We start from the raw sequence: 14,212 nt of genomic DNA, 5'->3' as shown, positions 1-14,212 counted from the left end.
GGATAAGCATTATGGTCAGTTTTGGGGGAAAACTGAAGCCCAGAGGCTCAGCAGCGTCAGCTCTGCGAGATCTTGGGGCAGGTGAGTGCCTGGGACTCTCTCCCCCAGCCATCTCTGTTGTCCTGGCTCCGGCGCTATCCATAGCACCCCCTCTTTTCAGCTGCCAGCACCCTGGCCATGTGGCCTGCTGGTCCAGAGCTCTTAGATAGGTGCTTCCTCTGGGGTCACGGCTAGAGTGTCTGGGTCCTGAGAAGATGGGATGGGGAGAGCTTCCTGGGTCGGGTTCCTGCAGGCCCTGTCCCTCATGGGGTGTGGCAGGCCCAGCTGTACCTGACTCAAGCTCTGCGCATGGCTGAGGATCATCTGGCGGCCCCAGTGACTCACCCTCTCAGGACAGCCTTTGTGGATGCAGCGGCGAGCGGGGGTGCGGCCACGTCAGGGTGGCCCTAGGCTGCGGGCAGAAGCCAGGCCTGCTGCCCGCCCCCAAATCCCTGTCTCCCGGGAGCCACTGCGCACTTCCTCTTCCTGACCCTAAAGGTGGCCCCTCCGACAGGCTTTCTGGGGTGATGTGACTGAGCCGACTTCACTTCCTTTCTGCAGGGAGAGGCCAGGGAGCCCACCCAGAATTGGGGTCGGCGCAATCAGGATCACTCGCAACTGGCCCTGCTGACCAACTGTCACCAGCCTCTCACTTGTTGAGTGGGGATAACAGTGTGCTGGGGAGTCTGGGTGCTCATTCCTAGAAAGGGGGACCAGCTCACTGGGGGTGTAGGCCCAATGAGTGCCAGCTCTTAGTGTCTTTAAGAGTTGCAGTGTTGGGGCTGGAGAGATAGCACAGCGAGTAGGGCGTTTGCCTTACATGCGGCCGACCCGGGTTCGATTCCCAGCATCCCATATGGTCCCCTGAGCACCGCCAGGAGTAACTCCTGAGTGTAGAGCCAGGAGTAACCCCGGTGCATCACCAGGTGTGACCCCAAAAAAGCAAAAAAAAAACCCCAAAAAATATATAAGGGTAGCAGTGTTGGGCTGGAGCGATAGCACAGCAGGTAGGGTGTTTGCCTTGTACGCGGTCGACCGGGGTTTGATTCCCAGCATCCCATATAGTCCCCCGAGTACCGCCAGGAGTAACTCCCGAGTGCATGAGCTAGGTGTGCATCGCAGGGTGTGACCCAAAAAGAATAGCAGTGTTGGTGGGGCTGGAGCCATAGCACAGCCGGGGAGTGCTTGCCTTGCATGCGGCCAACCCTGGTTCCATCCCTGGCACCCCAGATAGTCCCCTGAGAGCACAGAGCCAGGAGTAAGCCCTGGGCTGGAGAGATCAGAGGGTAGGGCACTGGCCACGCATGTAACCGACCCAAATTCAGTCCCCAGACCCACATATGGGTTCCCTGAGAGCAGGGGTAAGCCCTGAGCACAGCCCTGTGTGGCCTCCAAACCGAAAGAATTAACAGAAAAGACAAAAAAGCATCAAGACCGCCCTAAGGCTGCTGTCTCCCTGAAGGTTTGGGTGGTGGTGCTAGGGGGTGGTTTAGTGAGGCAGGAGCATGTTCTCAGCCAGAGGACAGAGACCAACCCTCTACAGCAGCCCTCATTGCCCCTGCCTCAGTCTACCTGTCCTCAGAATGGGCTGTGTGGACATCCCCTGAACTGGGGTATGTGTTTGAGAGAGCCCAAGCAGAGGTTTAGGGCTTGCTCTCTGGGGATGGTGCCTGCTCAGGGAGCCCCTCTTCGATCTCCCAGGGAGCCCAAGACCCCCTACTCCAGCCCAGGACTCGCCTTGACTCCCCCTTTCTCTCTCCTAGGAGGAGTGATGGGCAGAGCCAGTGCTTTCCTCCGCCGCTAGATCTGCCACGGGTGGACTTGACTCCCTCCCACGCCGCTTCCCTGGGCCCCAAGGTAAGCCACGCCTCCCACCCGAACCATGCTGACCCGCGCTGGGCCTGCCACAGTCCGTTGCACCAGAGTTGGGGGGAGAGGCACAGCCACCAGAGTTAAGTGGCCCCCACGATGGTAAACAGGCCCCAGTTCTGCAGCCTCAGCACTGCAGTCCACGGCTTGGGAATGTCCTTCTGGGTGCAGTGGTGATGACGCGCCATTGTACACATTCGATAAGGTGTCAATAAGTTGTCCCGCATGCCCTGTCTGGCATAGAGTAAGAGCCCAATAACTGAGCCCACTGATATTATCGTCAAAACAAAATATTTGCCCAGCAGCTGATTGTGTCCAGCATGGTGCTGGGCCTTGAAGTCAGCCTGCCACAGGCCTGTTCCGAAGAAGCCACAGTGCAGTTAAGAGACAAATAACTAGAAAGTGTATGTTTGTGCCCTATGTCTAGTGAGGTGCGCTGTGCCAGGTGGGTGGGTCCTTGGTTCTTTACCTGCAAGCAGCATCTCATTCCAGCCTCAGATGGTCAGTACTGTGACAGCCACTATTGGTGGTCCCATTTTGCAGAGGAGAAAACAGAGGCTGTGATGGGGCCAAGAGCAGACAGAGCTCAGATAACTGAGACCACTGATATTATCGTCAAAACAAAATATTTGCCCAGCAGCTGATTGTGCTGACAGAGTGTCTAGACTAATGGCGTTCCTATGGCAGAGGGGAGTAAGCCCCCCACTTTCACAGTCCACTTCCCTGCCACAGGAAGAACGGTGTCTGGGTGGCAGACCTTCTCCTGATGGGGCCCCCATCAGTGCTCAGAGAGGTGACATACTTGCTCAGGCTCGCACAGCCAGCAAGCAGCACAGGCAGGCTATGACTGCTCCTCTCCCACCTAGGTCAAAGGGCAGAGGCCAAGGACTGGAGCTCTTGTGAAGGGACCACCACCCTAAAGGGTTCTAAGTTGGGGTAGCTGTTGCCACATGCAGCTTGGCAGGATCCTGGGGCTTGGCAGGAAGGGAGGGGCTCATGGTGTTGGGTTCAGGAGTGAGGCTTCTGTCATCTCCCCATCAGCACCCGGGAGGAGTGAGACTTCCCCTCCCCGCTGTGAGCCTCCCCATAGGAGAACTAAGGGCTGGAGGAGGAGGCCCTGGCTCTGCCCGCGGCCTGCTCACATGGCCTGGGGCTGGCCTCGGACCTGCTCCAAGTTGCCGCCCCTCAGGCTTCCTGGCCTCTGCCCAGTCTGGCTCGAAATCTGCCTTTGTGCCAACAAAGCCCAGACAGCGGCTCCAAACCATCCCATCCCAGCAGCACTCCCCCACCCCCCACCCCCCAGGATGGAGACAGTCTGTGGATCATCCTCCTTGACAGGGAGGAAACCAGGGCCCAGAGAGACGGGATCAGTCTGGATTCCTAGCGAACCTGCATCCCCAACTCTGCACAATGTTGAGGGACCCCTTTCAGGGTCAAGGGACCTACGCAGTTTACCCATTTGCCCCTGAGTGCTGGCCCTTGAGCACTGACAAGTGGACATTGGGAAGTGGCGCTGTCATGTGGACACCTAGCCATATTTCCATGTTCCTCTGGTCGAAGCACACACTGTCTGTCTGTCTCTGTCTCTGTCCCTGTCTCTGTCTCTGTCCCCCCCCCCCCCACACACACACACACACACACGCACTCACTCACTCACGTGCTTTCCAGGCTGCACTGCCCCAGGCTTTCTCCACTTGGTGATTGAGAAATTTGCACCTCACTGCAGTCACAGTGCACTCATGCTCACCTGAGCAGCACAGACAAGCACACAGACCCATGCTCCTGTGTGCACATGCACATAATGGACACACAGGTACACCATACTGTTACACAGACCCAGGAAGCTGTGCACGGCCTCCTCCCGTCTCACATGCAAACTCGCACACATCACTCACACAGAGCTGCATGCACACACAGATTCTCACACACAAACACACAGCTGTACTCACACTCTCACACAGCTGGGTGTGTACACAGACACACAAGCCACATGCACATATAACTGTAAGCACAGATTCACACACAGAATCTTGCACATATACAACTGCACGCACATACAGACTTACACACATAGCTACACGCAGACTCATACAAACACACAGCTACATGCACACATACACTCACACGTGCACAGCTACACGTGCATGTGTGCACTCTGCTGGCACACACCCAGCTTGGGTGGTCCCAGCAGATTTGGCCTCCCGCAGGGCAAGTGTGGGAATGGATGTTTCTCCGGCTGCATTTCGATGGGTGCCCGGAAGCGCTCAGGCCTGGAAGTGCCTGCATAAATCAATATTTGCTGCCGTTAATTATTAAAAACAAGCTACACCGTGTCTGGAACACATATCTCCGGAGTTCCTGCTGGCTCCCTGGGCTCCAGCCTGACGCAGGGCCAAGTCTGGGGGAAAGGAAGGTGCAGGGCCTTCCAGACCCTGGATTCTGGGGCGGAAGTGGCTGGTCCACTTCCTGCAGCAACATTAGGATTCTGAAGAGAGGGTGGGCACAGAGTTGGTGGGTAGCCTTGCCCCTCGGGTGGAAAGCAGCTGGCGCTGAGGTGATGCCAGTTTGGGGAGGAGGGTGTGAGTGCTGTTCTCACTGTCCAGGCAGCTGGAAGGGCCCTCTAGGCCTTAGATGTTACTGGGGAGGCCTACATCTGTGCCAGACTCGTTCAGGTTCACTAAGTGAGTCAGGGCAAGGGCCAGGCCTAAACCCACAGGTCCCAAAGTCAGCGCCATACTATGGGGCCAAGGCCAGAGTCACCCAAGGACTGGGGCTGTCTCCTCTGGGGTCTGGTGGGATGGGAATATGCCCAGTGTGGCTAGGCATTCGTGAGCCTTGCAAGGCGAGGAGGATGGAGGACAGATCCCGCCTTTTCCTAGAAGTGTCCCCTTTCCCTGGCTGTGTGACAGGCTGGAGCCCGGTGTTGGACCTCATGGGTTCGGCCCTCTTATTCGTAACATGGGAATGGCACATGGCCCGATACCTCCTGTGTGACGCGGTGAGGATGGGGCTAGCCAAGGGCGCGCCACATTAAGTAGCTGCTCCCTAGAAGCTGTTTTTTTTTCTCTTTTTTGGTCACACCCGGCGATGCACAGGGGTTACTCCTGGCTCTGCACTCAGGAATTACACTCCTGGCGGTGCTCAGGGGACCATATGGGATGCTGGGAATCGAACCCGGGTCAGCCACGTACAACGCAAACGCCCTACCCGCTGTGCTATTGCTCCAGCCCCAAGAAGCTGTTTTTTCTTGGTAACCCCCTTCTCCTCCTACCCGGCTTCATAGCCGGTGCCTAAAGCACCGTTCCTGTAGCCTGAGTCTGGAAAGACTGAGGTGGCGGGCTAAGGGCGGCGGGCGCGGCGCCCGAGGATTCCCGGGCGCGGGGGTGCGCCCTTAGCGGGGAGAGCGCAGGCGCGCGGCCCGGGGCCGGCGAGCCGGGCGGCTGGGGGCGTGGTCTCCGGAGTCCCCGCCCCGGACCCCCGCGGCCCCGCCCAGCCCGGCCCGGCCCGTGGCCGGCGAGCCGGGCGGCGGCGGGGGTGTGGTCTCCGGAGGCCCCGCCCCCGATCCCTGGCCCCGCCCAGCCCCGCGCGGGCCGTACCTGGCGCCCCGCCCCCTCCGGTCCCGGCTGCCCGGCGAGCCCAGCGCAGCAACGCGCCGCCGGGAGCCGGGAGCCGGGAGCCGGGAGCCGGGAGCGCGGAGCCGGGCGCTGCGGGGGCCGGGCTGGGGCGCGCGGGGTCCAGCGTCCGCCGGCCGGGCTCGGGATGGCGCAGCCGCGGTCCCTGGCGCCCCCCGGTCGTCCGCGGAGGGGCTCGCTGCCCGCTGGGGCCGGCTGGCAGGTGAGGTCTGCGGGGGAGGGGGCGGCCTGGCCCCGAGGGTCCGCCCGCGCCGGGTCCGCCGAGTCCCGCGGCAGCCGGCGGGCTGTGCCCCGGCCAGGGCGGGGGTGCCAGGGAGGCTCCGTCATGGAGGGTGTGTTAGCTTCTGGGCTGACACCGGGCGCACCCCTGCCCCCGGGTCCGGGCCTTGGGCTCTCGCCGCCGCCGTCCAGGGAGCAGCGTGGCCGTGGCCGGGGGTGGCACACGGGCTGTCGGAGGGGGTCTGGCCGTGCGGGCCGCCGGCTGGGGCGGGGGGCCCGCAGACCGCTCACAGCCTTGCGAGTGTCAGGGCGGCGTCCGAAGAGGCCGGCGGTGTGGGTGTCACTTGTTGCTCTGCGTGCTGTAGGGTGACAGTGCCATGTGTCAGTGCTTACATGGCTGTGACTTCCCGTGCGGGGTGCCAGGGCTGGCGGAGGTGGGGGGGAACATCAACTGCCCTCTTCTCCCCCACCCCCAACTCCCAGTCCTGCTGGGCTCTGCCCTGGGCTGGTGTGTGGCTGACCTAGGTACCCATCCAGGGCTGCTGTCGTGCCTGGTATTGGTTGACAGGCGTGTTTGTCTACCATAGGTGCGCATCTGTGGGTCTTTAGTTCTCTGCCAGCCTGTGGAGTCGTAAACTCAGAGGTGTTGGGTGTGGCTGTAGGTGGCCTCCGGTCAGAGGGTGCCCAGAGTGCCTTTTACGGGTGGGTTTGCTGCTGGACAGTCAGGCTGCGCACCAGAGGTGTTTGTGTCTGGTGACTTTTAGCAGATCTGTATGAGAAGGAGACAGAGATAGACAGATAGACAGACAGACAGACAAAGTAGAGGGCAGGAGAGTGGCATGCACTCAGAGGGGGATGTTCAGCCCCCATCTCCCCACACCGCATCCCTGATCAGCCCTTTCTGAAGTTGCTTTCTCTTGTTCTCGAGACTCCCTGGTTGCTGTGGGCTGCAGGTGACGGTGTCTGTTGCTCAGGGTGCGTGTCCTTGGCAGGGGGACTCTGCTCGTGTCTGTGAGTGAGTGTGCACTGTTGTGTCTCAGCACGTGGACCCGCGTGGGTTTGTTCCGTGTGCAGTGCTGCTGTGATGATCTGCGCCAGGGCGGGCTGGTATTTGCGTGTGTGGCTGGCACAGCACAGAGCCCTGGGTGTTGTGACTGTGTACATTGTGAAGCTGAGGACACAGACACGTGCATTTGTGTTAGCATGCGATGCTGAGCTTAAGACACTGTGTGTTCGGACTCCGTAGGTACTATGCTTGGGTTTTATTTATTTTTATTTTAGTGTGTGTTTGTGTGGTGGGGGGTGTCTTTGGACCATACCTGGCAGTACTTGTAGGCTGCTTCTGGCTCTATGTTGGGGGGGTCACTCTGGGCAGTGTTTGGGGGTACACCAGATGCAGTGCTGAAATTAAGCTAGGGTCAGCTGTAGGCAAGACAAGCACGTTAACCTCTGTATTTTCTCTCCAGCCCAGGGAGACTGTTTTAAAATTTCTGTGTGTGTTTGAGAGAAAGTGAGAAGTGTAGGGAAAAGCGCTGGAGCACAGGAGAATGTGTGTTTCATGGTGTACAGCCCTGCGTGTGTGTGCACGCGTGCACATATGCGTGTTTGTGTGTGTGTGTGTGTGTGTGTGTGTGTCCTTGCTTGATGGGTGTGGGCTCAGGGCATCGGAGCCCGAGGCCTGGGAGGTGCTGGGGGAGGGGCATCATGCTGGAGCCCCTTAGGGGCTTCCCAAGCCCAGCCCCCAGCCCAGCCAGCGGGGATGCCGCCTTCCAGGAAGGCTCCCAGGGAGTTGGCTCTGGAGAGGCCAGAGCTGCCAAGCGCAGCAGCTGGCAGATGCCTGGATTAACCCCGCGTGTGCCCTGGTCAGCCTGAGGGAAAGTTGGCTTAGGCATGAGTGGTGGCGAGTACATGCGGGCCATTGAGACATCTGGTAATATGGATCCCCCAGCCCCGCAGCCCCTACTGCTTATGGGGGGACGGGGAAAGGCGGAAAGGCTCTGCGGAAGGGGATCTAGTGGGGTGGGGCTGTTGGTCATGCTGTGGGGATCAGCTTCAGAGAGCCTCCTCCTGGCTGCTCCTACGTTCCCTCATCCTGCTTCCTGCTCATGGAGGCCCCCAGTGATGGGTGGTGGTGAGGTGCAGGGACCAGATTCGGGAGGGGGGGCGGCCGGCAGGTGCAGTGGCCCGCCCTCAGGCCTGACCTGACCCTGCGCCCCTTCTCTGTTGCAGAACACAGATCTGTTTGAGATGATTGAAAAGATGCAGGTGAGCTTGCTCTGAGGTCCGGAGCAGGGAACAGGGCTGGGGTTGGGGGTAGGGGCGGGCAGTACTGTGGGGTCTCTGCCCTCCCCTCTCTGAGCAGATAGAGTCCACGGCCACGCCAGAGGAGGGGACTGGCTGTGCAGGACTCCCTGTGGCTGAGGGCACCGGGCTCACTCCCATCCTGTGTGGCTCACCCCTCCCTCCCCCACACAAACCAACCCCCACACTGACCCTGAGCCGTGTCCTGAGAGGACAGAGACCTGGAGGCAGAGCTGCAGGTGGCAGGGGCCAGCCAGCTGGGCCCTGGGCCCCCTCCCCCCAAGTCATTCCCTCCCTCCCCCTCCACCCCTCCCCCTGTTCTTCCAGACCCTTGCCTGGCTTCTATGTCATTGTGTGTGAGGTGGTGGGGGTGGGGAGTGAGAGGGACCAGAGCAAGGCAGGAGCTCCGCAGGGTGTCAGTTCCCCCTGCAAACCCCTCTCCTGCCCCCTCAGCCTCCCCGCCTGTCTCTCTGCTCCCCTTCCCCCTCCCCGGCCGGCTATCGCCCCTCCCTCAGCAGCTTGGAGCCGTGTGGTAGCACGGATACTGCCCTTTGCATGCTCACATGTCCTGTGCACGCACCCCTGCCCGCACTCCAGGCTCAACAGACGGTCCTGCAGAGCCGCGTCCCTCCCTGCCACAGCCGCCACCAACCAAAGGTTCCCTGGGCCCGGCATAGAGTCCTGGGTGGCTGGGGCCAGCCAACACCCTTCCCTTGGAGTCACCCCGGCACCTCTGTGCAGTTCCGGGTGCAGCTGGGGTGGGGGGCCATGGTGTGCTGCCTTTCTCTTTGCAGGGAAGCAGGATGGATGAACAGCGCTGCTCCTTCCCACCGCCCCTCAAAGTAGGTCTGAGGCGTGTGGCCCCGCCCCCAGCCCCGCCCCTCAGCCCCCCTCAGCTGCCGGGCTGGCTGCCTGGAGGCCTGCTTCCAGCAGGGAGACCTGGGGGAGGGGGGAAGGGAAGCCACCTCCCCTGGATGGGGCACCGGCTGCGGCGGTACTGCCCAGGCACGTGAGGAAGTGATCTCCCTGCTAGCCAGGTGCAGGCTGGTGAGGGCACCTTCTGTCAGCTTACCCTCCCCACCAGGCTCCTCCAGCCCAGAGCCACAGCCTCATCCTCACAGGCTGTGCCCTAAATTGTCCCTGAAGCCACTTACCATGCACTTGCAGGCTGACTTAAACCCAGATTTAGGAAGCTTAGGGCCCGCCCACTCAGCAGTGCTCCTGCCAGAGCCCTTCTCGGCTGATGGGGGGGAGGGGAGGAGAGGAGACCAGGGGAAGCTAAGGAGGTGGGGAAGAAAGCCTGACTAGGAAAAGGGGAGGGGACGGAAGGGGGAGGGGAGAGTAAGGAGGAGGAGGGGGTGGGAATTGGGGAGGAGGGAAGGGAGGGGAGGATGGGGGAAGGAGAGGAAAAGAGGAGGGAAGGGGGTCCATGTCACCACCTGGGAAGAGACTGCCAGGAAGCTCCTGTTCTACTCGGTGGGGGGTTTCTTGGGGTGGGAGCTGCGGGGTGAGCTGGGGTCCCAGCAACCCTGGAAGACCGGGGCTGGGCCTGGAGGGTGGGCCCAGGCTGGAGGGAGGTTCATGACGGAACCCGGTGCTTTGCTGTGGTGGGCAAGGGTCCTCACCCCCACAGCCTCAGGACCGCCTGGGTGCTTGTGAGAAATATCGGTTCTCGGGCTCCATCGCAGATGCACACCCCCAAATTGGGGACTTGTGCCTCTGTTCTCCATGCTTAAGGTCCCCTGGTCCCCGCTGATGTGATCCAGAGGGCCCATGTGTGGAGGGAGGTTGGGGTGTCCTTTCCCCAGCCTGGCAGAGCCCCCTGATGCCCCTACATGCAGGGGGTCAAAGCCGGTCAGGCCCTTGTCTTGGGGCTCTCCTGCCTGTGAGGGGTGGGGGGTGCAGCCCTCCCCTGCACCCCAGCAGGGCCGTGGCTTGTGTTTTGCAGACGGAGGAGGACTACATTCCATACCCCAGCGTCCACGAGGTAACCGCTGCACCCAGAGCTCGTCCTCGCCCTAGTCTTGGACGCCCTCCCACCAGGGGTCTGGGAGACTGGGGTTCCCTTCCCTGTCAGGAGCCTGACACAGGCCCTGCTAGGGGCTGCAGAACCGTGGATCCCTTTGGAACAGACATTTCAGCCTCAGCTCTACCTGCCTCGGCCCCCTGCGGGGCACCATACGGGTTGGGTGCAGGGTCCTGTGGTGGTGGTGGTGGTGGTGGTGGTGCGGAGAGGAGGGAGGGGTGCCCTGGAGGGGCGGGTGCGAGCCCAGGCAGGGAGACCCCAACTTGTTCCCTGACACCATGGCAGAGATGGCCTTAAGTCTGAGCTGGGGCAGGGGTGATGGGAAGCCCTCGGTAAGGTTTTTAACTGAGCCGCTTCTCAGGTTCTGGGGCGAGAAGGGCCCTTCCCCCTCATCCTACTGCCCCAGTTTGGGGGCTACTGGATCGAAGGCACCAACCACGAGATCACCAGCGTCCCTGAGACAGAGCCACTGCAGTCCCCCACGGCCAAGGTGAAGCTGGAGTGCAACCCCACGGCCCGCATCTACCGGAAGCACTTCCTCGGCAAGGTGGGTGACCACCGGTGGTGGGCAGCAGGGCGTCGAAACCCGGGACTGAGCCGGGCAGCACGTGTCAGTCCCAGGCGCGTGTTTAGATCTTCAGACCCACCCAGCAAACGTGGATGGTAGCAGGCAGCGTGGGCCACAGCAGGGGCCGGCCAGGACCCCCGTGCCCCACCTCTGCCATCTGCCACCAGGGACTCTGGACATACCACTCATGCCTCTGTGTCTTCGCTCTCCTGACCCCCTCAGGAGTCTGCCAGAGCCCTTCACGAGAAGACACTGGTCAGGGGTTAGAAGGGCATCCAGCACAACAGTGTAAATGGAAACCCTCAGTGTATGGCCCTGAGTGCCCGCAGGGCTCTGGACCCTGCCTACAGCACTGGGTGGACCCAGCCCCTGTCCTCGGGCCGCTTGAGATAGGGGCTCAGAGGACACTGGAATGTCCTGGCAGGACCTGGCTGGAGGCAGCCCCTGCCCACCATCCCAGACCCCAGCCAGGTCTCTTGCCTAGTCACTCCCTGCCCAAGGGCCTTCCACTGGAGCCCCAGGCCAGCTTGTGGGAGCTGGAGGGGTGGCAGGCAGGACCTCGTGTGCGTCAGCTTCCATGGCTGGTGCTCTCATCTGCTAGTGAGGGGTTGAATATCATGTGGGCTCTGATGTATCAAGGTTTGGACATTTGGGCCTCCCAGGGGATCCTCAGGAGGCCCCAGGGGTCCCCTGGCGCTCTTCAGCCTGTCAGGCCAATGGTTCCATGGAGGCCCAAGAACGTGGTGCTGCTCGGGTCCTGAAGTGGCCAGGGATACACAAGCAGTTCTTAGGGACCTACAGGGTCATCCTGGCAGTGCTCAGAAGCCTCTAGGGCTGCACCTGGCAGTGCCCAGGGGACTGTGTGATGCTGGAGCTGGACCCCACGTTGGGCTCCGTACAGTCTCCCGGCCCTTTCCTTCGTGATGGCGTGCCCTTGGGCAAGCGATTGAGCCTTCCCGGGCCTGTTTCCTCATTTCTCGAACTGGAAATAGTAAAAACACATGCAAAGTCTGGAGGACCATGCCTGGCACGGGCAGGGCTGCAGCAAGGTGAGCTGTTACTGTGCCACCCTTATAACTGCTCAATGAGCTCAGGGCTGGCCTGTTTTGTACATTCAGAGGCTCAGAGGCTCAAAAAGAGGAAGTGACTTGGTCAAGGCCACGCAGTTAATTACTGATGTCGGAAGTGGCCCTGGTCCTCTCTGACCTTCCTCTGAGACTCCAGTTGTGAGGGCCTGGCCCCCGCAGGGGTGGGTGGGGTGACTTTGGGCATTGACTCTCGGGCTCTGGACAGCGGGGTGTGTGAGGAGCGCCCGCCCTCAGCCCAGGTGCCTGACGCTCCCTCTCTGCTGTTGGGGCCAATACTGGGGCCCTCCGCACTGCGCCGGCTCCAAGATTCCCCAAGTGGCATGTTTTGTGGGCTCATTCCCTGGTCCTGCACCCGCCTGCCCTCCTGTGTTTATTAGTTTTATTGATCTGTTTTCAAAGCGGGGGTGGGGGGGAACCCGGAGCTTGTCCTGCACTCAGCCCGATGAGCTCTCTGCCGCTCCTGGCGTTCATGTCTCAACAGGACATACTTCCAGGGTGACTCCCGGGCAGGTGTGGCTGCGGAGCTGGCCCTATGCCCAGGCCGGGGCAGGTGGGGAGCCAGGACAGGCTGACGGTGCGATCTCCAACTCTGCCGCCCTTGACTTTGGGGCTTCCCCCACCTGGACAGAGACGTGGGCCTGGGGCTCCTCTCTGGGGGCACCACCTCCCCCACAGCTGCCCTCACACCCTCTGGGAGGGTTCTTCCCGTCCTGCCGTTTCCTCTCCCTCTCCAGGTGAGGCAGGAGGATGGAAACCGGCCAGGCCAGCCGCCCGGGGTGTTCATGAGGTGCTTCACTTCCGGTTTCTCACAGGCTCTGCTTCAGGGGCCACAGAACCAACGAGTGAACCGTCCGTCGGCATTCTTAAAAATAGGGCCCATGTCCAGTAGTGCTGGGGCTAGGGGTCCCAGCCCAGAGCAGACCTGATGGATCATTGCCAGGTCCTGGTAGTGCTCGGGATGCTCGCGGTGCTGGGGATGGAGCTCAGTGACTCACACATGCGTACAAAGCACGTGCTCTGCCACCAGGGCAGTCTTCCCGGCCCTTCGGTTGGCATGTTTTCATTGAGCACCTACTGTGTGCCCATCCCTGAGAAGGGTGTTGCAGGGAGGCAGGTGTGCAGACAGCGCCGTGGATTACCCGGAGAGCCAAGTCTACTGCACTGATCCCCCGCTCCAGGTTAATGATGGGGAAACTGAGGCACACGCAGGTGGGCTGAGATGACTGACCTCAGGCTGCCCAGCTGGCCAGTGGAGAGCTGGCATTCGACACAGCACCCTGGGAGCTGCGGCCCCTGTTGCTGAGTGCAGGACTCCCACCCGGGACCCCCGGCTTTCAGGAAGCTCAGCCTCACCTCCTGCCTTGTTCCCTCCACCACGCAGGAACATTTCAATTACTACTCACTGGACACGGCCCTGGGCCACCTGGTCTTCTCCCTCAAGTATGATGTCATTGGGGACCAGGAGCACCTGCGACTGCTGCTCAGGTGAGGGCGGGGCAAAAGGACCCTGAGACATGGGAATAACTGTCTCACTTGCCTCCTCTGTGCAGTCCAGGACCAGAGAGGGTCAGGGCTTTGCCTGGGGACACATGGCAAGTTAGTGGCTCAGCCAGGCTTGGTTGTCTCTGGGTCTGCCCCCATCCCTCTTCCCCATGCCCAGATGCCTCACCATGACGTTTCTTCTCCCAGGACCAAGTGCCGAACATACCACGATGTCATCCCTATCTCTTGCCTCACTGAGTTCCCCAATGTGGTTCAAATGGCAAAGGTAAGACCCCCATGCTCGGGGCTGGAGCACAGTGGGTAGGGCATTTGCTTTGCACGTGGCTGACCCAGGTTTAATTCCCAGCATCCCATATGGTCCCTGAGCACCACCAGGAGTGATTCCTGAGTGCAGGGCCAGGAGTAACCCCTGTGCATCGCTGGGATTGACCGAAAAAAAAAAAAAAGAAAGAAAGAAAGAAAGAAAGAAAAAAGACCCCCATTCCCGCAGGCCTGAGCCCCCATGGGTGGGCGCCCAGCAGGAGGCCCAGTGGTACCTCCGCAGTCTCTGAGCTCCAGGACAAGGCTGCTGTCACTCCCGTGTGCCCGTGATGTCTGCCATGCTGTTCCGATGGGCTGCTTTCCCCTCCATGCATCCGGCACCTCTGGGGACCCCACTTCTCTGTCCCCCAGTCCTGGTCCTCTGCTGCTGTCCTCTGCCCCCCTCCCGGCTCCACACTCAGTGCTCCCTTTTCTCCTGCAGCTGGTGTGTGAAGACGTGAATGTGGATCGGTTCTACCCAGTGCTCTACCCCAAGGTACGGCTGGGTATGAGCCCTGCGCACTGATTGGGGGCTGGGGGAGTCACAGGGAAGCTTTGATGGGCCCCTGCGCTATGCATTGTATTTTCCCCGAGACATCGCATTAACCCTCACATGAGCCCTACAAAGTCCACAGCTTGCAGAAGAGGCCCTAGAGGCCCAGAAAGG

General features: G+C 61.0%; 1 protein-coding gene across 6 annotated transcripts in view; it reads left to right on the top strand.

The window, feature by feature from the left end:
* Positions 1–14,212, top strand: part of RAP1GAP (RAP1 GTPase activating protein) — a 69,555-nt gene that overhangs the window by 39,837 nt on the left and 15,506 nt on the right. For 5 of the 6 annotated variants that reach the window (XR_008793697.1, XR_008793694.1, XR_008793695.1 and 2 more), the window contains exons 3-10: positions 1,803–1,896; positions 7,989–8,024; positions 8,855–8,902; positions 10,009–10,047; positions 10,448–10,633; positions 13,124–13,227; positions 13,432–13,510; positions 13,988–14,041. Coding sequence is in view for 2 of the 6 variants with exons in the window: in XM_056122936.1 (XP_055978911.1) it covers positions 8,007–8,024; positions 8,855–8,902; positions 10,009–10,047; positions 10,448–10,633; positions 13,124–13,227; positions 13,432–13,510; positions 13,988–14,041 (528 nt within the window). In the remaining 4 variants the exon portion in view is untranslated. Of the gene's footprint in view, positions 1–1,802; positions 1,897–5,638; positions 5,743–7,988; positions 8,025–8,854; positions 8,903–10,008; positions 10,048–10,447; positions 10,634–13,123; positions 13,228–13,431; positions 13,511–13,987; positions 14,042–14,212 lie in introns of those variants that run through there. The other variant, XR_008793696.1, reaches the window with a different exon arrangement.

This window comes from Sorex fumeus, unplaced genomic scaffold, assembly GCF_029834395.1.
Source record: "Sorex fumeus unplaced genomic scaffold, SorFum_2.1 ptg000047l, whole genome shotgun sequence".
NCBI classification, from domain to species: Eukaryota; Metazoa; Chordata; class Mammalia; order Eulipotyphla; family Soricidae; genus Sorex; species Sorex fumeus.
This window is presented reverse-complemented; position numbering and strand designations above follow the sequence as displayed.